Genomic DNA, 25,139 nt, shown 5'->3' with positions numbered 1-25,139 from the left:
GTAGATCCTATATTTACAAGCAAGCAATAAAAATATTATTATTATTATACAGTACAGTTTTACAAGGCTGTAGCATAAATTCATGTCATGTTACCGGTGACCGTACTGTCTGCATGCACTATGCAGCTGTCACGCATGTAATATCAGATATTCAATTATTGTTCCTCTTTGAAAATCCTAATAATATCTTGATAAACTTCTAAAGCTGTAAATATACCAACAAGCCTGAATTCCCTTCTTTTTGGTGTTTGAGTGAGTTTCCATGGTTCATATCTCCAACAAATGTTTATGACTACATTTCAGTAATGCTATTATCAGATTGATGCAAATGAGATATGGATCCAGAAGATCACAATTTTTTTTCAAAAAATTCTTCAGGCAGTCATTCACGTAGTTTTTTTTCCATGTCTGTGTTGATGAAAATGCATTTAGTGTCTAGGTAGGTACACATTGAACAGCTAAGTTTAATCATAAGTGCCTCACAGACTATATACCAGTAGGTCAAAATATGTGGTACTTTACATGTATGTCAAAACCATCACTATCATTTCGATATATGATTCACATTGACATGTACATTTTGTACAGTATGTCTGCACATTCACCCTGTGTGTCCAGGGTAAAAAGTTTTGAATATTGCATTTGGTGAACTAAGATTCCAAGAAACTCTGACTACATACATGTACCGTTAGTATGAAGTATAGATTGTACACATTGAATGAACACATGGTGTATATTTCATGACAAAACATGCATGGAATGGTAGTGCTGTCAATTGCTAATTCCTGACTTGACTCGCACATTCCAGTCCCACTCAGTTGTCTATTAAATTAGATATCACTGACATTAATCTCAAGATATGGTGCTGCATGTACAGTGCAAGCCAAGTGTGTAATGGCTGTTGATACAAGAATGGATACTCTTAACTTGATGCGTTTTATAATCTAATCATGTCATCCTGATTACAGGTCCACTAATTCTGTATAAAACTTGGAATGAGGCAGAGTCTTGTATGAATGTGCATGTCAGTCTGCTGTTGGAATGTCAGACAGAGATATCCCAGCATACTAAGTAATCAAAAAGGATACATCAGATAATTCTGATATGCAATATGAGATGACCATATCTTCACATGTCACACTAGGTTCTCATTATATTTGTGTACGCTTGTTATCTTTGTCAAATTCAGGTAAAACATGGCCCGCTAGTACCGAATTCTGTGATTTGCCGTGTGACTGTGTGCTGTCACGATGGGGAGATTGGTCAGAATGTTCCAAGACCTGCCAAGACGGAGCCAGCGTCGGTATGCAGACCAGAGTACGACAAATCATGGTATTGCCAGAGTACGGAGGCTTGCCGTGCCAATCCATGATAGAGAAACGGCACTGTCACATGGCACTGTTACCAAGGTGTCCTAGTTACCGATGGCATACGGAAGAATGGGAAGATTGTGTTTTACTGAAAGACAGTGAGGTCTGCGGAGCTGGCCAGCGGAGGAGACAAATTTACTGTGTTCAAGATAATGATGAAGATGTGCAACCAGTTGAGGACACTTTCTGTCTTCAAGGTGAGTCCTATGATTCCATACATCAAAAGACAATCAGCCATCCAGCAAGTTTTACAGTAATTTCAAAGCTGATCTCTGGTACTCACTGAAATCTATTAGTATACCCAGTATTCTGTTTGTCAACACATCATTCTTATTTCTATCATGCATTGTTGTTCTGGCTGTCATGAATTAAACCCTTCCAGACTTGCAATTGTCAACAATACAGTGTAACTGTCTGCTGGGGGAAAAAAAATTAGAGAATGATGACTTTGATGGAATTTGATGATATTTATTGTACTGAAAATATGCGTTAACAAGCTGAATGCCGGGTACTTCTATGCTATTTAGAGAGTAGATTTACCGGTACATTTAGAAACTGCAGTTGATCCAGGAAACAGAAAGTAAGAAAATTATCCAAAGTTACACTTGCTGACTCATAAACTTATACCAGCAATGTCATCTAACCTCAGAACTTTGTACAATACAGTGTGCTAATACTATGTTAATCAGCTCTTTTCCAATTGTCTGGATGATTTTTTTTCTCATGACAAAAACAGAAAGTTATATACACTTAAATAAATATATCAGCTTGTTTTATCTGCTTGTTTAAAATTATGGAAACTCTGTCACTTTCAAAAGTCAAGGTAAATCACTGTAATAAACGGTTCAACAGTGGAGGCCTGTAAAGGATATATATTAAACAATTAAAGGAAACAGGAACATACATCCATGCTGTTCTTAATGGGATTTTTTTTCATGGGCAACAGTGTAAACTGACATGTAAGTATGTTATGCTTCATTGCTGTTCTGTAAACCATTAGGCTCAGTGTATTTTGATGAGTTACACCTGTGTTTTGATAGGCAACGTGCACTACATTAAAGCTGTGTTTGTTCAGCCAAAGTACTAGTACTTTGTGGTCCTCAATGTAGCATGCTATGATCAGTCCGAGTTGATTTTAAGGATCAAATGACCAGAGAGATAAACAGGATCAGGAAAGGAGAGTCTGTTTTAGGGTTCAAGGTCAAGGCTGATTGAAAAAGGTGAAGAAGATGGCAAATTAGAAAGATGGAAGGTTATCAGTAATGTCTCTACATATCCAAACTAATTAGAGACATGCAGTTACCTATATGCTAGTATGTACATTCAAATGCAAAAATCTGCTGAGTCCTAACTATTTTTGTTTAGACCTTAGTACAATGTCTGCTGTCTTCACCTCAACTCACCCCTAGATAAGGACCACATCAGGCCTGCACAGCAGGACAACAGTTGTGACCGACTTTCAACAAATAAAGACCCAGTGTAAGTTCTACATGTGTGAATTTGATCATCGCCCACAGGTCTCCATGGAGAACAAACTTGCAACAAAATGTTTTGCAGCCTCAATTGCTACCAAATTTCAACCTATAAACAGTGTGAATAAGTACTTCAATATCAGCACATTAATAATCAAAGTGGTGACAAAGACTCCAAATATTTGGAGGAAATCTGTTGCAGACCATGACGTAGTTGTTTTCAGTGTCATCACCATATGCTAAAATTATAATCTGAAGTACTACCAAATTTCAACCTTCTAGAAACAGTGTGAATCAGTACTTCAATCAGCACATTTCATGATCAAAGTGGTGACAAAGACTCCAAATATTTGGAGGAAATCTGTTGCAGACCATGACTTGCAATCGTAGTCGTTTTCAATGTCATCACCATATGCTAAAATTATAATCTGAAGTACTACCAAATTTCAACCTTCTAGAAACAGTGTGATCAGTACTTCAATCAGCACATTTTATGATCAAAGTGGTGACAAGACTCTAAATATTCAGAGGAAATCTGTTGCAGACCATGACTTACAATCGTAGTTGTTTTCAGTGTCATCACCATATGCTAACATTATAATCTGAATTACTACCAAATTTCAACCTTCTAGAAACAGTGTGAATCAGTACTTCAATCAGCACATTTTATGATCAAAGTGGTGACAAAGACTCTAAATATTCAGAGGAAATCTGTTGCAGACCATGACTTGCAATCGTAGTCGTTTTCAATGTCATCACCATATGCTAAAATTATAATCTGAAGTACTACCAAATTTCAACCTTCTAGAAACAGTGTGAATCAGTACTTCAATCAGCACATTTCATGATCAAAGTGGTGACAAAGACTCCAAATATTTGGAGGCAATCTGTTGCAGACCATGACTTGCAATCGTAGTCGTTTTCAATGTCATCACCATATGCTAAAATTATAATCTGAAGTACTACCAAATTTCAACCTTCTAGAAACAGTGTGAATCAGTACTTCAATCAGCACATTTCATGATCAAAGTGGTGACAAAGACTCCAAATATTCAGAGGAAATCTGTTGCAGATTAGACTTACAATTGTAGTTGTTTTCAATGTCATCACCATATGACAAAATGATAATCAATGAGTCATCAAAGCTAATGTAGCCATCTTACTGAATAGAAAAAAATTAAACCTTGATTGTTATCAAATTTTGCGTAATTTAAACAATGAATGTTAATCTTTTTAGGTGTTTGTTAATATTTCAGTTTTCAAATTTACAACTTTGATATAAAATCAAGTTTTTTAACAGGGTTAGTTTAAAATTAGGTATACAGAAACAAGAAATAGTTTTAGGATGTCAATAACCTTGAATGTTAGCAAATTTACTTCTATAAAGCAATTGGACCAAGAAGTGCTGATATTTGCCATGTTTCTAACTATCAGGTTCAATGGTTTGGCATATGTATGGCAATTGTGAAGTTGAAATGTACACACATTTCTTCTTAGTGTGTATATGTCATTCAGTCTGATCGTATGTACTATGTGCTCAGTCTTCAAGATTGTTAGTTGGTGGCAAATTTTTATTTACCAGCAGCCAAGAAAGGGGAAAAATTGACATAGTTGCATGTAGCATCCCCTCTCCCTCCCCCAATTCACAGATTGGGAAATTTCTGCCAGGAAAAGAGAGCAAACCTTCAATGGCTGGTCAACGTAAAATGGTGCCGAGTTTAAAATGCTATCATGCATACATATGTATAAATCACAAGTAGATCCTAAAACCTGTGTACAACATTTGTTGAATAGGCTATATATAGACCACCATTCCCTCTCCTTGCAATTTCCTGTTGACCTGACATACACTGAGAGACTGTGCAGGTCTCCAGGAAACATATGGTTTGACCACATCCTGCTGTTAGTTCTTGACTCTGCATATCCTAGGTGATCACCTGGAGCTGTGGGATGCAGATATTGGATAAAACTCCAGGCACACTAATGGATAATCTAGTGAATTAATGTTGTTTGTAATGATGCAGAGTCTACAATCTGGCAGAGTAATTGTGTGGTTTTGCAAACCCCAGAGCTAAAACATGGCTAGCTAGATTTTGGAATGTATATGAATGTATATGGTATACACACATGTAAAGACATTTAAATAATTCAAATAATTTCATGTATTGAACCTGTACACAAAGGCAGTCCAAAGTAAAGTACATATTTGTAGCATCCAAGATGGGTGTGTATAGCTCGGCTTTATAATAAACATCAACGGTGACCCAGTTCCAGACAAAATGTCTCCAACGTCAATTGGAACCATTGTATGTAATGGCAAGGGTCTTCCCTGAAAAAAGAAGGGCCAAGTCGAGTTGTGTCTAGAACTTTTAAATTTCTGGATTAAATTGCAGGATTCAGAATGACGGCTAGCCTTCAGCTGAAATCATTGTCACGGAAACAGTCAGACCAAAACGTAAACATGGAAAACGATATCCTAACGATAACAATAAACTCTAACCTAAAAGGTCTGGAAGACAACATGTACATATCCCTGTAGGGTTTCTTGATATGCTTTTGTGAAATAAACATACACATAGGGTCAGCCAAGCGTAGCATGTACCAGCTAGCAATACATGTAGTCTACAGCATACAGCATGTACCAGCTAGCAATACATGTAGCCTACAGCATACAGCATGTACCAGCTAGCAATACATGTAGCCTACAGCATACAGCATGTACCAGCTAGCAATACATGTAGCCTACAGCATACAGCATGTACCAGCTAGCAATACATGTAGCCTACAGCATACAGCATGTACCAGCTAGCAATACATGTAGCCTACAGCATACAGCATGTACCAGCTAGCAATACATGTAGCCTACAGCATACAGCATGTACCAGCTAGCAATACATGTATATGTAGCCTACAGCATACAGCATGTACCAGCTAGCAATACATGTAGCCTACAGCATACAGCATGTACCAGCTAGCAATACATGTAGCCTACAGCATACAGCATGTACCAGCTAGCAATACATGTAGCCTACAGCATACAGCATGTACCAGCTAGCAATACATGTAGCCTACAGCATACAGCATGTACTGTGAATAGCAATAACTAAACCTGAAATGTTTTCAGTCAAAAGAACCAAGTTGATAACAATCCATTTAAATTTAAAGTATGATTTAACTATTCTGATAAATACTATTTTGTGATATATAATAATGAATCTATAACCCTTCCATCCCTGTTTCCTTCTATGTAGGTCTATCCACCCTATTTTGAATGATACGAATACATCAATGCTTTGGGGTTTTAGTAATACATGGTATTGTAAGCTGGAAGAATGTTCATTTCTTACCGAACAACACTTTGTAGTACAGTCATTTCTGATTTCATTATTTGCTCTTTTAAATTTCAACCAACTATCAAGTATACACGTACATACATAACATACACACATAAATACATACATGTACATATATGTACAGTACATACACTCATACACACATACATGACCACACAGCTATGTAGACAGATTATGAGTCCTCTATGAGTCTAAGTCCATTGTTTGTCGGCTGGAACACCCTTTCCTGTGCTTTGGCAAAGAGAGTTGTTGCTTTATTGTTAGGAGAGGAAGTGACTCATTGTGATTCCTGTACAGACTGTGTTTAGTAAACATTGAAAATCAGTGATGCTAGCTCTTTGTCTCTGAGCATATTCATATTCTGGAAGTAAGAGATACTTAGCCAGTGATTTTTCAGCATATAAATACATATGGAGTACATGTATTTCAATATTTTCCCAAATACAACATGTAACTGTCTATACCTTCAGATTTTTTTTTTTTTTTTTGGGGGGGCGGGGGGGGGGGGGAGGGACATGTAGATTTCCATTTTATCTACAGCCATGATCAGGAGGTGAACAAATTTGCAATTATATGAGGTGTTAGAACACCAAATTTTTTTTTTGCATGAACAAAGTGGATTTGACTATGACATTAAATTTGTCGGTAGACAAGTGAACCCAATTTCTTTTCTGATTTATCTTTCACAGTCATGAAGAATTTGACATTTGGTGCTGATTTATGCAAAGGGCTAATATTATTTCACAAGCCTGAAACTTTTGAGGGATAAGTTTGGAAGTGCCATCCATGGTTACACTATGCCAACAACAGTGCACATCTAACCATGCACACATACCAGGAAATGAAAGTGACGATAGTTCTGTAGTCTTCAAACTAGACATGTGATGAGGGATAATTTTTTTCCACGGAGGAAAATTGATGAAATGTGTTACACATTGACATGCCATATTTTGGTGACATGTGTTTGTTCCCCAATGCCTTAAGATGGAGCTGCACGTTGCCAACACAGTTTTTTTCACAGGAATATTTTTCATCTAAGATATTACAAGGAAACTCCCTTGTACTATAGATTTTCAAAAAGCAGAGAATCTAAAATTTACTATGGTAGCAATAATTTATCCGAAGGATGAAGGGGGCATATAATTGGGGTAAAAAAACCTTAATTTTGGTTGTATGATAAATTAATTTAAGTCAAAATCTTTTACTATTTTCTGAAATGTAATATTTCACTTGAAACAAGACTTTATGTAGAAAAAAACAACTGTTTTATTTTGCATTATCTGTCATTCTAAAATGGCATGGGTTGAAAGATTGACACTCAAAAACATGATTAAAAACATGATTAGCAAAATTAAAGTGCCTCCTATTCAAAATGTAAGAATTTTATTGCCATACTAAAAAGTCGTTTTGTTATATAGTATTTAAGAACATAATGTGAAAATTCAGAAAATTTGACCCAGTATTTTAATCATGGTCAACAAATTTATTACAATTGAATAAATATTTGCAAAAAAATGATTTTGAGCAAAATATGCTGTGTTGGGTGCAGCGCCCCCTTAACATCGCCCTGAAAAGACAATTGTTCTTATTTGCAAGACCCACAGGCCCTTGGAGACAAATGTACATGTGTGCTGTCACCTCCATGGCCAGTCAAAGTATGTACTGTAATGCAGATTGTATACATGTAATGGTATGTTCATGAATGCATAACAACCATAAACTTGACTGCAAGACTATACACATGTAATTGGCCTTGGACTAGTGAACACCAAGTGAATTTGAATTGTTCATCCCAGATGATAAATTTTAACCAGAAATTTTCACCATACTGTATTTACAGACATGTCAAGGAATGGAAGTCATCATAAGCCACCATCAAACCGTGCATGCCAAGTGCCCTGCCCTCGTGATTGTCAGCTGGGACAGTGGGGGAATTGGTCGCCTTGTTCAAAAAGCTGTGGTCGTGACGGTCATAAAGTCAGAAGTCGTGAAGTGTTGGTTGAGATGGCTCATGGTGGCGCTGAGTGTGGGCCACTCACCCAAACCACAAAATGTGAACCAGTGGACTGTGTATGGTGGCATACTGGTAAGTTATGTGGATGTAAACTAACTTACAAATGGACCATAATGATTTCCTGTACCGCAGCTAGAAATGATATATGCATTTCATTTCAGATTTACCTTGACATGTATGAATGAAAATCAATACAGCAGAGATGAGCAAATTCAGTGGTCTCAGTATCAAGTATACCAACCCATCCACCATTGAAATTATCATTCCTTTAGTCAGATGGAACGATGCAAAATTATAGTAGACATATTTTGATGAACACACAAACAGACACTGACACTGACTGACAAAGACAGACAGAAAGACACACACACACTCATGTATATTTACAAAAACACACACCGGTACACAGAGGACTATCAAACTGCACTGGAGAACTATACATACCTGGTACAAAGCCCACAACATATTCTGTATGAGTCCTATGGAATTATGAAAGCATCAAAAATGATCACAAAGTGGCCAGCATGATGTGCTGTATGATGACATATAATTTTCATACATCAATATTTATCACGTTTGACATCTTCCCAATCACAAAATCCAACCCTAATATTAAATTTTCACAGTTTGGTCTGACCCATATCCAGAGACAGAAGGATGAAAGGACTGGTACATCAAGTGCATCTTCATGTTCTTGTTCTAAATTAAACATGTAAATATTCACTTTAATTTTCAGGACGTTGGAGCAGATGCTTCCTTGACTACGGTTACTCCGGATGCGGACCGGGAAGTCAAGTCCGTGTCTTGTACTGCAAGAGTTCAATGGACCATGTGATAGACCGATCCAATTGTTCACATCTTGAAGAGCCAGTGAGAACAAAGACTTGTAAAGTGCCATGTCCATCAGACTGCGTGGTGTCCCAGTGGTCCAATTGGGGTGCTTGCTCACGGTCGTGTGGGAAAAGAGGCGGTGTACAGACCAGAACCAGACAAATCTTAGGTAAGAGATAAACATTATGGGAAACATATAGGTACATGTATGTTTGTGCTATCTGTCTTCAAGAAATTATTGTTCTCATTTCTGATATGCAAGTACAAGGCTTGCAATTAGTCTATGAGAAACATATCCATAGAAACAGAAAATGGCAAATAATATTGATGCAGAATAGCAAAATATGAACAAATTGAAATTGCCTTCATTTAATCCTGACATGGTTGAATTTTGCTGAAATCAGTTTCAGATTAACCATGACAGTTTATTTCAGACCGCATATAATTGACATTTATGATGGTATTATAATTTGCAACTAAACAGAAGAGCACCTGCTATCATGATTGTTATATTGGACATTCACATTCTACATAAACACTTTGACAAATGGCCGATGTCCGGACAGTTCCTGACAATTCACCCATAGGTGGACATATATGTTAGTATAAATAAAATATTAACATCTACGGTATGTGTGCTGTACTTCCTTCATGCTAATATGCATGCTGCTGTGATAAGCAGGTAAAAATTCACTTCCATAAAGTTTATTTATCAATTTAAGGTAGATATGCCTCAGGGACAGATATTGGACTCTTCAAATTTGTACAGTTTTTCGGATCTACCACTTGTGGAGGCTCATTTTTACAGTTTTTGTGTAAGAAAACTTTTCATCATATTTTTTTTTGAAAATCGAAAATTTTAATTTTTACCTAGAGTTAACACAGAGGTGGCAGCCATTTTGATTGTCAAATATTGGTAAATGTTGGGTAATTTGTTTCTCTATTTCCAATCTTGTATGGTGGACATATATGTTTGTATAAAATAAAATATTTAGCATCTACATGTGCTCTGCAGGAACGGCTTTGCAATAGCTATGAGAAACATCCATGGAAACATTCAATCGGTAAGAGAATTGTTGAAATTATAAGTTTTATTGTGGAAAATTTGAGCAAAATTCAAGTCTTTCCCTTTTGAGGCACATTCTTGCCTGAGATTTTGTGATTGTATATCTTAAATGTGTGCACATGTGTGCTGTTTTCATTACCATACTAATGACACTTTCTTTAATCTGAAGCCCATGCAGATCCCCAGCACAGTGTGTGCCTTCCCAAAGATGAGCTGACCCAGAGCCGTGTATGCAATGAAGCTGTATGGTGTCGGAGTTACATGTGGCAGGTGGGACCATGGACTGGCTGTCAGCGTATTGAGGATGGCATGTGTGGTGAGGATATGGGAACTATGACAAGAAGTGTAACATGTGAAAAAGACACAGGTATTGAACCATAGATATTAACTTGGTGTACATGTAAACTTTCTCTCCTATTGTGTAAATTTTGAATTTTAACCAGTTACCACTACAGCTGTAATTGAACTAGGAGATTTTTGTAAATCTACCCAAAAGGTTTTCATAGCAACAAATCAGTTTGACAGTACATGCAACAGTTTTATCTATTCATAATTTATATCTTTTTGTTCATGTATTCATTTTTGGGAAGATTTTATTCATTTATTTATAGAGTATCTGTGTCTGACTTTCTCTTGTTGATGAGCTTAATAATATCATTATTACCTCTATATAAAGTAGGTATTCCTCTAGCCTAACCTTGTACACTTACTTTCACATTTGCCTAGTGTTTGATATTACTAAGACACTCATGACAAAGTGATTGATGGTGTATATGTATCAGCAAGCATCAAAATGGGGAGATGAGGCCAATGAAATTTTTAATGTTTCATAGGGCAAAAGTGTTTTATTAGTGATAAGTAAACATGCAACCACCTACATAAATTGAGTTTCATTTGAGAGCAAGAGATAGAACCTTTTCAAAATGAAAAAGCCAGAAATATCAGATATTTAATATGAATAGTTCTGTGCAAAACTAGCCCATTTGTATCACACAAATATCATGTTATTTATGTATTTCAATTTCTATTTATCAAAATTCAGAGATTCAAAAAAAGTATTGCCAAAAATGATTGCACCAAAGGTATTTATTAAATTTGGAAATGTATGCCCTCAGTTCAATAGAATGCTGTGTTTATTCTCACTGTTGATCATTTAACAACGGCATTCCATTTTCAATTTTCTATTGATGCACTTTTTTAGGTGTACCAGTGGAAGAACATCATTGTGATGAGGCTTCAAAGCCTGATAGCATGCAGCTTTGTAATGTATCCTGTCCCATTGACTGTGCTCTCAGTGCATTCAGTGATTGGTCAGCTTGTAGCCAGACTTGTGGTGAAGGTTATAGATATAAAATTAGGAGAGTTGTACAGCTGCCAGCTCATGGTGGAACTGAGTGTCCATCAAATGCAGATAAAAATGGTAAGATTTTCTTTTCACAATGACAGTAAATGACATATTATCTCTTCCATTTGATAAAAAAGTTTGCTTTGACACTAACAGCCCATTTGTTGTCTATCTTTTAAACCATTGTTATCAAGGTTTTTCATCATCAAATCATGATATTTGACTTGAGACACACACTCACACATATTATATACTGGTATGTGAGTGTGTGTGTGTGTGTGTGTATATATATATATATATATATATATATATATATATATATAGATATTATTCCCTAATATTTTTCTTCGTTCAGTGAAGGAAAATACGAGTGACGTAATGACCGTGTCACCACGAGTCGAAGACGAGTGGTGACACGGTCATTACGTCACGAGTATTTTCCGAGCTGAACGAAGAAAAATATTAGGGAATAATATACTTATCACATGCACAAGCCAAGAATTCGTTATTTTTTGCAAAATAAAATAAGTTTTCCATGACGATTCCGCGTTTAAACTTTTGAACTACTTTAGGAATAATATCAGTACGCCGTGCACAAGTTGTCAATCATTTCCAGTCGTCCGTCGTGTGCATTAGCGCTCACGTTCGTTCGTGTGTGGAGCAAATGACAGCTCTCGGTCTACACGTAGGCTACCTTCCGCAAAGTTATACTCTATTTCAAAGATAGCATAGTCCTAGAAATTTATCACAGACGAAGATACGCTATTTTTCGGGAACAAATATCGACTGAATCTCGACGGCGCGAACACTGTAAACGTCGCGCCTGACCCTGTTTGCAATGCGTACGGAACCCACGGTATACGCGACCAGCTTCGAGTTCGTTGTTTCCGCAAATTATTCACGTAATTCCTTCGGAATATACAGGCGGTACACTCTTGTGTTTACATTGTTCGGATTAGTAATGTCGTAGTCTGTGAAAATATCGATTTCATTACATGACTTTTGATCGTGGGAGAAACATCGGCCGCCATGTTGTTTGTTTACATATTTACGAGCACACCGAAGATCGACAAAAAAAAAGGTCCGACGCACCAAAATGATGACATAGACGCGGGTTGTCGTGACGTAGAACGACCAGAGAATAAATCCCGTATTTTTTGTTCGGAGACGACAAACTTGGCTTGTGCATGTGATAAATATTATATGTATATATATATATATATATATATATTATATATACACGTTGTATACACTAAAAACACCCAAGAGATCTCGTGATTGGAGTACAAACAAACCCACATGTACAAAATTGTATGGAAATACACACATTTCTGTGCGCATTTGTGCCTGCAGTTTTGTTTGTACCATCATTCATTTGAATTCCAGGTTTAATGCATTGTGTCATGAGGAACCTTTCAGGACTTTGTTTTGCACAGCACCCTCAAAGTTCCATAGCTGCTCGAAGAACTAGTGCTGGGTATTGTCTCACTTATCATATCAAGAGTATGCAGTTTCTCAAAATGTTGTCTTTCAAATACACATTTCTGTGTATGTGTATCATTGATCAATTCTATTGTGATAAGAAAATATCTCAGCGTCAGAGCTTGCATAATGGTCAGGTCAATACTTTCTCATTGGCTGTGACCTACACTCGGTCAAGGTGTTGCTAATCTTTGCAAGTATCCATATCAGAAATCAGTAGCAATGTCAAAAGGATATAAATGTGAGTTTTTCTTTTTGTTTACAGGTGTCATTACCAAGAGAAGCAAGTGTAAGGACTTACCTCCGTGTTATACCTATCACTGGCAAGAGACTTCATGGAGTGAATGTACTGTTCTTGTTGAAGAATGTGGACGTGGATATCAGACCAGAGATGTATTCTGTCAACGCAGTGATGGTATGAGAGATGACCCTGGTATGTTATCAACCACTCTCACTTGCTAAATACATTGAATATGTCGGGAATAATTTTTAATCACTCCGAGCGGAAGACAAGATCTTATTTGCTTCATTAAAAATCAAGTACATGTAATTGCTTTTTGTAATCACTTTACCCAGTTCAAATCTAATTTCGAGTTAAAGTTTGTATTTAGATCATCATCAACATAATATACTTGTCTTGTATGTGAGTGACAGTTTCAGACCTACATGTATTCTCATATTCAAGGTCATCCTTAGATTGCCAGGTACTTCAGTAAATGCCGTGCACTACCACTCCCTGCCAGTTGGGATTTTATATTCAATATTGGCCAACAGGGCCATCCTTTTCCATTTTATTGAATTGATAGAAAAGCCTTAGCTTTGTCTTTTTATAAAGGTGTACTTTCAACAGAATGATTGACTATCAATTTTTGATAATTACACAATATTGATATTTGTAAGATACATGACAATGGTACATAAATAGTCATCTTTGAATGGAATTATTCGATAACCTGAGTTATTAATCAGTGTAAATGTCTTTCATCGCTTTATCTTCAATGGGCAAAATGTATGCCCCAAACAAGATTAAGTAGTTGGTATGAACAATAATAAAACAAAAAAAACATAACATATTGTTGTGACTTTTCTTTGAATTTGCAAATTATTTGCAAATTATATATCCTAAACTCAAAAGGCAAACATTTTGAATTTATTGTCAATATTTATATTCCCTTCGAGAAAACTTTGACAAATTTTTGTCTCATTTTTCCCCGTACAGGTGTTTGTCTCAAAAATTGTTGGCAGCAAGACCGCCATCATACCGTTCATGTCATGTGCCATGTGCAGGCGACTGCATCCTCTCCGAGTGGTCTGTTTTCACTCCGTGCTCTCAGACGTGTGGAGACACACCCGGTGTCATGAAGAGATACAGACACATCGCAACAACAGGTCAGTGTGGCTTTTACCCTTTCACCACAATGGTTTCACCCAAATCCATTGTTATCAATGGTGAGTATGGACAAGAATTGTTTTGAAAATTATATTAAAATGCTGAAGATTGAGCTCCTGGGTGCAGCTGTCTATTTTTACTGCTCACTATCATGATTGAAATATTACACCGTGTTGTTCCGATGCAAAGAGCCATGCATACCTGTCTAACATTGAGAGACTCTGCTTATCTTGGTAATTGGGCATTCTCAATGCCACACTTTGTTACTAATAACACCTCAATAAGTTTAATGAATTGCTTTTCCTTTCAAAATCTAAAATTGATTCATTCAATCAATTTCAGGACCAACCAATAACCTGAGACAACAGTGCCCTCATGTCACAGATGATGATCTGCAAGAGATAGTCAGCTGCCATACAGACCCCTGTCCATCATATCAGTGGGATGTTGGACAATGGATGAGTTGTATCTTACACACAGCAGATGAAAACCCAGGTGAGATTGCCAACAATAGCTTGTATTATTGTGTTGATTTGTGATCTCATTAGATAATAACAATTTACAAGTACACTGGGACAAGGTAATTGATTTGTATTTCCCATAGGCTAATTTCTCCCTCCTAAAAATGATATGTACACATATTTACGACTATACCAGATGTGTGGTCCTTTGCAACTTACGTAAATGGCAAAATATTATCATAAAAGTCATCCTTATTGACATGCGTACTTTGTGACAAATGCTTCGCAACATTGCTGCCTTACCTCTTTTGTCTTTGCAGGTTTTAGCTGAAGTAAACAATAGGGTTTGACCAGTGTTCAATATGGAAGGGGTGAAAAGTTTCAAGTACATGTAACATGATTTTGCTATGCGCTGATAAATGTGAAACATCACACCTTTAACATCTATGATAATACACAACGGAAAAATACCACCTCTGGTATAGAAATTCTGGAACTTTAACAACATGCATAGTCAACAAGTACAATTGACATGTAATTTTACCAGCAGTCAGGAGTGAAAGACAAAGTTTTTATCTCCCACTTTCATAGGTGTACCTGTCAATGACATCTGTGGTACTGGAGTACAACGTCGAAGTGTTCTGTGTCTTCGCAACGATGGCCATCACGTTGGCAGAGAACACTGTGATAGTGTATCTCTGATGCCTGACGTACACAGACCATGTGTCATAGAATGCCCTGAAGATTGTCAAGTTTCCAAGTGGTCCCAGTGGTCCAATTGTTCACATGTCTGTGGTCCTGGTGAGATTCTGCATGTTTTATTCTGTTCATGGAAGTGTTTTCAGCAGATGTGTTGATAAAGAACATTTTCCTTGTGGTTGCAAGTTTATCATTATTTTGGTAAATTCCTGTAATCATAAAGAAATAAGCAAGAGATGTTTAAAAGGGTAGTTTTTGTGGCAAAGATATTTTTGAGAATGACTGTTAAATTGTTTATCCATTCACAAGCAATAGTGTAAAACAGCAACGGTTACCTTTCCCAGTTTCAATAACCGTGTACTACACATTTCTTACTTTCGTAAAGTAATGTGTATAACAATGATCATTCTCTGTGATTTCACTTTAATATTGTGAATAACCAAGAATAATTTTTGTTGAAATATCATAGCAGAAGCCTGCCAAGAGTTTGAAGGATTAAACTGTTGATCAGTTCATCCAGATTAGCGAAAATGTTGAAATTCCAGCGATAACGCCATAAGTGATATTGATTGTACATGTTTGCAATTGCTTCAACAACAATAATTTATATTTTGTATTTCCCTCAGGAATCAAACAAAGATCCAGAACTATACTGATGCAGTCCAGGAATGGAGGACGTATTTGCCCTCCTGTTGTAGAAACAAGTGTGTGTTTAGAAAACTCCTGTGAAATATTTGAATGGCAGGTTTCTGAGGTGAGAGTTTAACTTCAGTTGGTCAGTGTTTTACCGAGAAGGGCTCGTTCTTTCATGCTTGAACTAATCAAAGGCATTCAGGAGTAAGCAAAATTTTGGTTCCCAGTCCCTAGGACCTGGATCACATTTTTAACCTGGATCAGAGAATTTTGAGTTTCACCAGTCTTGGTAACAAAGGAACACTAAATGCTAATTGAGATAGAGAACAAATATTGATTACCACAAGACAAAGATACTGGACCATCAGGTTTACCCTGGTACATGGCTGTAGGATAGTCAAATGTAGAGTGATTTTCTCATCGCGTTGTCCTGTTTTCTTTTAATTTTCAACCAGTTTCCAAAAATTCTTGCAAATTGTGGCATGATTATGTCCATATTGACCACACAATCACCCCTGGGAAATCTTTTTTCTTCTCCTATCCCAAATACACATGAAAAATTTCTTAGAAATTAAAAGAAAAATCTTGAATTTCAGTACTCAGTGCCTTTGAGTGTAAGGATTTCAGTTTGTTGCAAAGATCCAAACAGTGAACTTGTACAATGGAAATATCAGAGACAGTTGTCACATATATGTCATGAATTGGTCAAAATCGAGTGGTATACCATTGCTGGGTGTGATTTATTGCTATTATATCATATCAGTATATTGAAATTCTGGCTTGGAACGTCATAAATGGAGTTTTGCTCAAGCTGAGAGCTCGCGCGTATGCCAGTCGTGGTATATTGCCAATATACCACTGCTCTTTTGCGTCTTGACCAATCAGGTCGCTGCATTTGCACCATCAATGTACTGGTATGATATAATCATAAAATAGCTAATATTTCCCATCAACAGGTATTATGTATACATTTCAATATCCTATTGGTGCTTTTTGAAATTATCATATCATGTTACGCAGTCAAGAATATCTGTATGAAGTCCAATTATTATCCACTTTCTATTTCAGTGGAGTGTATGTGTGTTACAAAACAATGTGAGTTGTGGTGTAGGGACTCAGACCAGAGCTGTCACCTGTCCAGCAGGACACTCACATGAAGACCAATGTCAGCGTGTCAGACCAAAACCTGAAACTTCTAGAACATGTGAATTACCATGTCCAGGTAAAAATTTGGTCTCTCATTGTTTCTCTCCACATGTGTTTCAAGTTGTGTCCATCTTATCAATTCAAAATTGCATTCACATATGGTATATTCTGCCCCTCACTGTTTGGTCTGCCCCTCATCCAGTGAGAAAATCAGTCACTTTATTGCAAACTTTTTAGAGACTTTTATCCACTTTTACCACCACAACAAATCTCGATAACTTGCCACTTTCTGTAAACTCCTGTATGTATTGCTTAAATTTTTAAGATATTTAGGCACCCTAACATGTATGTTCATTAAATGTGAAAACACAACTAGCAAACCATGGCCTTGCCAATATCCATATGTAGCATGCTACACTTATTGATCTGGTCCCTGTACATACTCGTCAACCAACAATTTTGCCACAACGTTTACATAGTTGCATGTACTTATCACAAGTAACACAAATGATACAAGTGTGTGAGAATATTTATTGAAGGAATATAACTCCAATTTTATACCATATTTCAATGATTAACTGATGTTATTGCATGTTATTATGCTTTTTGAGAGTGTCTGCTTGGAATTGTAATTTTGGTGTAAAGGTACATATAATATTTTTGGATTCAACCAAGAATATGGCTACCAATACACAACTTAAATCTATACTTACACGTTACATGTATATATTCAATGCATGAGAACCCATTTGTGGATGAATCAATGAAGAGAAATGAAATGTTAAATATTAAATATAAGTATTCATTGAAAACAAAAGCTACATAATGTGACAAACTGATTCTTCTGTGTTCACCAGTATATTGTGTAGGGCAGCTATTGTGTAATAAAGTAAAGCAATTCTGATGGATTACTGTAAAAATGAAAGTAAGGATCTGAATTCGTCCAGTATTTTAATGTGGCTTGTAGATCAGTATAGAATTGACAAGTCAACACTGACACTGCTTATGTACATGTAGCTAATTAGTCATAATTGAGAAGCTGTGAGAATAAAGTTGAATGATGAGAAAAAAAATCATTACGATGCAGATGCTTGGTATTGAAGCATTGAAACAGATTTAGATGTGAGTTAGCTTCGATGTTGCTACTTTTCTTAAAATGTATCATTTTCTGTTGACTTGTAGGTGACTGTGTGATGAGTTCATGGTCAGAATTCAGTGACTGCAGTGAACCTTGTCCAATTGGCGGCATCAAAACACGGAGCAGGGAAATCATCCGTCTGCCGTCTGCAGATGGTAAACAGTGCGGTGAGGAGGTAGACTTTGTACAGTGTAACAGAGAACCGTGTGTTCCATTGATTTATACGACAGAGCTTGGAGAATGGACTGACTGTAAACCTACCTCAGGTGACTGTGGTCAAGGTAAATACACTGGCTGTACCTGTAATGATTTACATTTCACATAGCCTAACATTTGTTCAGTCACTACATACACTTTACTCTAAATGTATATAACATTCATGTACCAGTAAACAATTTGTATTTACAACATTCTGTGAAGTGAGCCAAGATTTAAAGCTCACATACCGCCACAGTGGGAGCGTCCAGGCCTAGTAGCAGTCTAGAAGGGCAAAGTGTTACCAGGCATCCACTACAGGCCCATAACAGTACCTAACACCTCCCCCCCCCCAAAAAAAAAAAATTAAAAAAAAAAATAATTAGCTTCCAACTTTCGGTTTTTTGAAAAAGGAGTGTTTTTAAAGCCTGTAAGCTTGTAATTGATACCAAAATATGTTATTGCAGTCACATTATGAAGGATCAACAGAAATTTTTACTGTAGATTCCAATCATTTCATTAGTCTGTCAGGACACTGGCAAAATGCTTTCACAATCCGGTATCTTTTTACTGCAATACATTTACAACGGCTTGATGAATTTCTATGTCATTGTCTTGTTCAGAAATTTCTCTGTCCAGTTTGCCATTACAAATTTTAACTCCCTTGTAATTTTCTTATGTGAGTTTAACATTATTAAATTTATAAACCTCACCATATCATTTTGATTTAATTTTTTCATTTCAAATTATGAAATTAATGTCACAGTTGTCATTGTGTTTGTCATTGTCAGCTTACATTATGTCACATTGTCCTTCTGACCATCATTATTGTCACCAGCATCTTGTCCCATTTTATATTTATTAAATCCTCTTTGAAAGTCCTGGAAAAGTCCCCCAAAATGAGCATGAATTCTGGAAAGTCGTTGAAAATTGTTATCCACCAGCAGTTTAAAAAAATGAGATGATCAGTAGCCATATCATAAAAATAACATGTAAAATGGGCAACATCCAATAACTGATATTGCCACAAACTGATGATGTCATACCTGCCATAAACAAAGCACTGTAGCACATAATGGTGGCACTAACTGCAATGTATTGTGAGTGCCATTTCTTGAATGTTGCCGTAAACAGATATGCATATCAATGGCATATTGTAAAAATGATATATGGAAATGGTATTTTGGACCAAAAAAATTCTTGAAAATTGCTAAAAAAGTCCTTGAACTTCAAGTTCCTTGGAGTATTTGGACCATGTATATAATAATCATTCATTTCATCTTTTAATAATAAATTGATAACTCTTTCTGCTAAAATAACAGTAGTCTCTCTTTATTTTTAGAAATTACAGCACATTTTTATCCAGTACAAAGTTAAGCTTTTAGAGGTTATAAAAGTCACATAATGTTTGTTTTTTTACTTTTTACAGGATATAAACAGAGACCAGTCAACTGTGTCAGATCTGATGGAGTGGTTGTGTCACCTAGCAACTGCAAAGACTTTGACGTGACTCTGTCCATAGCAACATGTGATGTACTGTGTTCAGAGGACTGTATTCTCAGTGACTATTCTGATTGGTCCATGTGCAGTCACATGTGTGGAATGGATGGCCATAAATCTAGATCAAGAACTGTCGACAATCCATCTAGACAGTATGGAAGACCCTGTCAGCATGAACTAACACAGGTTGGTAGATCTGCAAATGTAATGTGATCACACAAAGACCACCATTTATTCTAATGTAATCAACCCTATGCTGTCTAGTACTTCCAGGATACAGTATTGTAATGTGTATGCGTGGATGTCACATTATGACAGCAAAATGGCAAGGACAAATTTGCAAAATCTTCAGTTTATGAATGTTTTCCATGATTTTTTCAGTTAGGAGACATGTTGCTTACTTGAATTTGTCATTGATGTCATCAATAAGTCATGAATTGACAATGTTCTTGTGAGACTGAGAAATCAAATTCCATATTGTATCCATGACATAGGCTTATCTAACTTTCCCTGGAGTTTTACACTCCTGGAAAGTCCTGAAAATTTAAAGCTTCCTAAAAAGTCTTTGAAAAATCCTTGCAAAAAGAAATTGAGTCTTGGATAGTCTGAAAAAATTGATAAGCCACCAAAAATTGTTGAAAATCACAAAATGATCAGTTATGATATTTGTTAAAATGATGTAGTGGAAATATGATTTCTGAAAATTGTATTTTGGCTCTCAAAAAAGTCCCTGAAAAAGTTCTTGAAGGTCCCTGAATTTTAAGTGACCTAGAGTTTATTGACCTTTTGTTTTCAAAACAGTTTGACTGACATGACATGACGAGCCAAGTACATCTCTACCATTATAGGAATGAGATCTACAAACAGAAATAGAACAGAGTTGCCTCAGTTAAAGAGTTGTAGACTAAATCAGTCGTAGAAACATCTTCCTAGGAAAATTTTGAATTGCAATATTGCTCAATGGCGTGTTTTACATTTACAGAATTCATCTTGACTGATACCGCATAAAAAAATCCCTCTGAGTCATGAGAATATATTGCTACAGTATGTACATTGTACATCATTTTCAGTCTGTATGACACAGATATGATATTTCCTTCCATACACGTATACAGAGAACACCATGCAATGTAAAACCATGCTACAGCTATGAGTGGTACAGAAGTGAGTGGTCACGTTGCAGCATTGACAGCAAAGGGTGTGGATTCGGGGAAAAAACAAGAACAGTGGAGTGCAGAAGAAGTGATGGACACACAGTGGATGATGTCCTGTGTATCTTACAAGGTACTGTACATTGTACATCTATTAACAAAGTGCTGATGTCATACAAGTTAATTATTCCACACTCTGCCTAGTTTTGTCCGCCATTTTTCACCTACATACATGTACATGTATTAATGCGCCTAACTAGACAGAAGAGTACCCCCTGGGATGAGGAAACACAATTTACAGTATATCTGAGCACTGCAATCTCAGTATTCTGGTCTTGTAATTGAAATCTTGGTGAAAGCAAATTGGTTTTATCTCTACAAAGAAGAAACGTATCATCTTTGTGTACAACTGCATTCCTGCAAATGATATCCGTAGACAGGTAATGTTAATCTGCATCATCCGATGTTTCAATGATTTGATTCGGGATTAAAAAGGATGCAATGTGTCCTACAGTCTCAATATAACTACCCCATATGATGGTTGTACAAACAAGGCTACATGTACAAATGCACATGGAAATACACATATTGCTGTGCGAGTTTGTACACATGGTTTTGTTTTTACTGGTCCATTTCAAATTTCTGCTTGAGATGTATATAACAATGAAGTAGATGTAGCTGTGAAATTATACTGTGAATCTATACTTTGCAGGTGAACATTATGGCAATTTAACTGAGTTACAGAAGATAACATCAAGTTTGAACAAAACAGACCTTGATCTTGAGACTACAATACCATGTGGAAGTGCGTGTCCAGGGGATTGTCAGGTAATCATCTACACTCACAAACACACATAAATAAATAGATATACTGTAAAGACACACTGACTCACACCATCACACCTACAGTAGGATTCACTGCAGTTCATTCTAAGGATTAGTCAATCTGTAAGCTAGTGCTTGTCCATTTCATTTGCAGCATATCAGCAAATTGTCAAACAATATTTTTATCAGCATCAGTGCTACCATTTTAGTCATTCTCTATTCCTGACAAAAAGTCATGATTTAGAACAAAGAAAGCTGTGCCAGTATGATAAACCTTTGTGAAAATAGTAGTAGGTTTATTTTATTTGACGTTCTGTATCAATCTGTAAAGTTTGTCTTAAATACAAATTGTGTAACTGTTATACTGCCCTCACAGGTGAAAACTAGGAATTCTCAGGGAAGAAATGTGTAATACAGTGTGTTGGATTTCCAATATTAGTTTCTTTTGCCTCTTTGTACTGCAGCATATGTTTTATATAGTTGATGTTTTGTTCATAAGCATCAGTGCTGAGAATATTTCAACTGCATTTTTTTTTAAGAAAGCTGTTAATATTTTTGTCAATATTCACATTTGTGTGATGCAAACTGTAGACATCACCTTGTATACTGACATGTGAAACTTCTCTGTTTGTGTTATCACTTCAGAAAACAAGCTCCAACATTTTACTGTTTTATTTGTGAATGATCCGTTGATTTTTACGATGATTTCTTCCTTCTAGGTTTCAGAATGGAGTGACTATAGTCCGTGTTTTATAACTTGTGACTCTGATGAGAATGGTTGGAAAGTAAGAAGTCGTTACATAACTCAGAGACAATCAGAAGGTGGCAAGCCATGTCCTGAAAGCCTTCTGGAAGTCAAGTAAGTTGACTGCAGCAACGTTGAGTGGTTTATACGCTGAAATAAAGTATTGTGGACTTGAAATATACCGTCTAATTCACACATTTTCAGCATTGTATAACGGTTATCCCATTCAAAGTTGGATGTTATTTATTTGGAAAAATAACCTTATAAGAAGTTTTGGAGTAAACCCAAAAAAGTACCCAGTCCACTGCATGTTAGAAATTGCCTTGGTTTAGGTGCTGTTCATAATATGTAAAGATGAAGTGCATGATTGCCAGTGATTGTGTGTATGTCATCAAATGTCACAGCCAACACCCTCAATATTTTTTACTTTGATCAAGATTTGCAATCGATAAAGTTGTAAAGCTAGCAAGATCACTTTAGTATCAGAAAATAAATTAAAATGCATCAATATATTTATTGTTGGACAAAATATATACACCCACCGTCATGACTTGTGTCATGGATCACTGGCCTAGCTCACAGTATGTTGCTCAAAGCTCAAAGCCAGGGTCTGGGAGCTGCCATATGAACACATGCAGGAGCTGAAGCACGCGTAAATTCATTCCCTGCCCAAGGGAAAGCTATAGTTCACTTCACTGCTCTCTCTACCGTACATGTAGCAAGCACAGCTATTAATGCCTGTGAGTATCCCTGACAATATTTTTATCAAACAAAACAACTACTATGAACAGTGAATTAACTGTCCCTTTCAATCAAAAGTACATTTCTAATCTTACTCTGTGTGAGTTTCAAAGCTCCATTGTGAGGTTACAAGGTCATCATCTTGAGAAAAGGTCTGAATTGTTGACGTGATGATTTACACGCAAAGGGTAGCTGCAAAGATTGATACTGAAATAGCCACAGGTTCTGTCTCTGTATCTTGTAAGAAGACTGACATTGCTACGTAGACTTCACTGTATTTAAAATGTGTTTCCTTCTCAGATATGTCTCTAGGCCATCACTACTTACATTTATCATGAATATGTCTCCCTAATTGCTTACTCAGTATTGAGTTATCGTGTGTACTTTCTCAGTGTCATGAAACTTTTGATATATTGTATTCTTTCACTGGTGTGTTCTTTGTTGTACTTTACACAGTGTCTTATTTTAAAAATCAAAATGCCTATTTCAATTTGTCAACAATGCATGTGTGTATGTGTGTATATGTGTGTGAACATATACCGGTATATATCAAAATAATGATATACATGCATCATATGATATATCATATCATATATGTATATATAATTGCATATATATACACATATGATAAATGCATTTACAATCATGTTTTTGTTTATTGAGTTGGTATTGTTCACACAACACTCATTAAATTCATACAGACGCAAAAGCAAAAAACTGTAGACTATCTGCAGAACTGTAGTTTACAGTTGAGTATGTGTGTGTATGTATGTGTGTATATATATATATATATATATATGTACACATACACACAAAGTATACTTCAAAATAATACTTTGTATTTCAGGAAAATGTACTGAAACCAAATGTACACATTGTGTAACCGCATCAAATTCTAATAAAGTTCATCTATATACAAACCAACCATTTTACTGAATGTTTGTGATTTTCACTATTACAGTTTTACGGGGACGTGTATGCATAGGATACCATGATGTATGTGTGTTATTAAACAAGTATAGATCATGGGTATTTTATGAACACACATGGATGAGAAAAACTTTAATTTTGATATATATCCATGTATATTGGAATCGTGCATACCAGTACATTTGAAAATGTCAATGTTTTTACCACCCACTAGGCCCTGCCCTGCGCCGGAAGCTGTGTGTGCTAGATTTGAATGGCAGGTAGGAGATTGGAATAACCATGATGGAACAAGGGATGTGTGGTGTCAGATAGAACGTAAGTATCATAGCAGTTCATTTGCATACATTAAATCATACATCTGTGCAGTGACCAATCTTTGCCAAATACACAGTAAGTTCAATGTCATGTTCATAATAGAGAATTCTACACTGTAAAGTAAATATTTTCTGAACACCGTCTTTCAAAGCACTGTTCACAGCCCTTCTTCTAAGCAGATTCCCACCATATGTGCCCTTGTAAAAGTAAATACTAATTAATGTTGCAATTCAATGCAGATACACGTCAAACCTCAGAGTTAATCTTTAAATTCTGTTTTTCTCCATAAAAATGTGTCAATCAAAACTATCTTCACCCACTGATGTCTCAGAGCATT

The 25,139-nt window shown here is 36.2% G+C and overlaps 1 protein-coding gene across 2 annotated transcripts in view; it reads left to right on the top strand.

Moving 5' to 3' along the window:
* The window catches only part of LOC139139956 (thrombospondin type-1 domain-containing protein 7A-like), a 57,230-nt gene that overhangs the window by 20,740 nt on the left and 11,351 nt on the right, over positions 1–25,139 (top strand). The window contains exons 3-19 of one of the 2 annotated variants that reach the window (XM_070708923.1): positions 1,190–1,567; positions 8,036–8,281; positions 8,946–9,209; positions 10,276–10,473; positions 11,308–11,526; positions 13,199–13,366; positions 14,153–14,322; positions 14,666–14,818; positions 15,376–15,585; positions 16,110–16,237; positions 17,185–17,338; positions 18,445–18,681; positions 20,025–20,281; positions 21,211–21,379; positions 21,959–22,074; positions 22,791–22,930; positions 24,702–24,802. In XM_070708923.1, the coding sequence (XP_070565024.1) occupies positions 14,292–14,322; positions 14,666–14,818; positions 15,376–15,585; positions 16,110–16,237; positions 17,185–17,338; positions 18,445–18,681; positions 20,025–20,281; positions 21,211–21,379; positions 21,959–22,074; positions 22,791–22,930; positions 24,702–24,802 (1,696 nt within the window). In that variant the 5' untranslated portion in view covers positions 1,190–1,567; positions 8,036–8,281; positions 8,946–9,209; ... (2 more) ...; positions 13,199–13,366; positions 14,153–14,291. Of the gene's footprint in view, positions 1–1,189; positions 1,568–8,035; positions 8,282–8,945; positions 9,210–10,275; positions 10,474–11,307; positions 11,527–13,198; positions 13,367–14,152; positions 14,323–14,665; positions 14,819–15,375; positions 15,586–16,109; positions 16,238–17,184; positions 17,339–18,444; positions 18,682–20,024; positions 20,282–21,210; positions 21,380–21,958; positions 22,075–22,790; positions 22,931–24,701; positions 24,803–25,139 lie in introns of those variants that run through there. The other variant, XR_011553917.1, reaches the window with a different exon arrangement.

Source organism: Ptychodera flava, chromosome 9 (genome assembly GCF_041260155.1).
Source record: "Ptychodera flava strain L36383 chromosome 9, AS_Pfla_20210202, whole genome shotgun sequence".
Taxonomy (NCBI): domain Eukaryota; kingdom Metazoa; phylum Hemichordata; class Enteropneusta; family Ptychoderidae; genus Ptychodera; species Ptychodera flava.
Note: the sequence above shows the minus strand (reverse complement) of the source record. Positions and strands in the feature narration are given on the sequence as shown.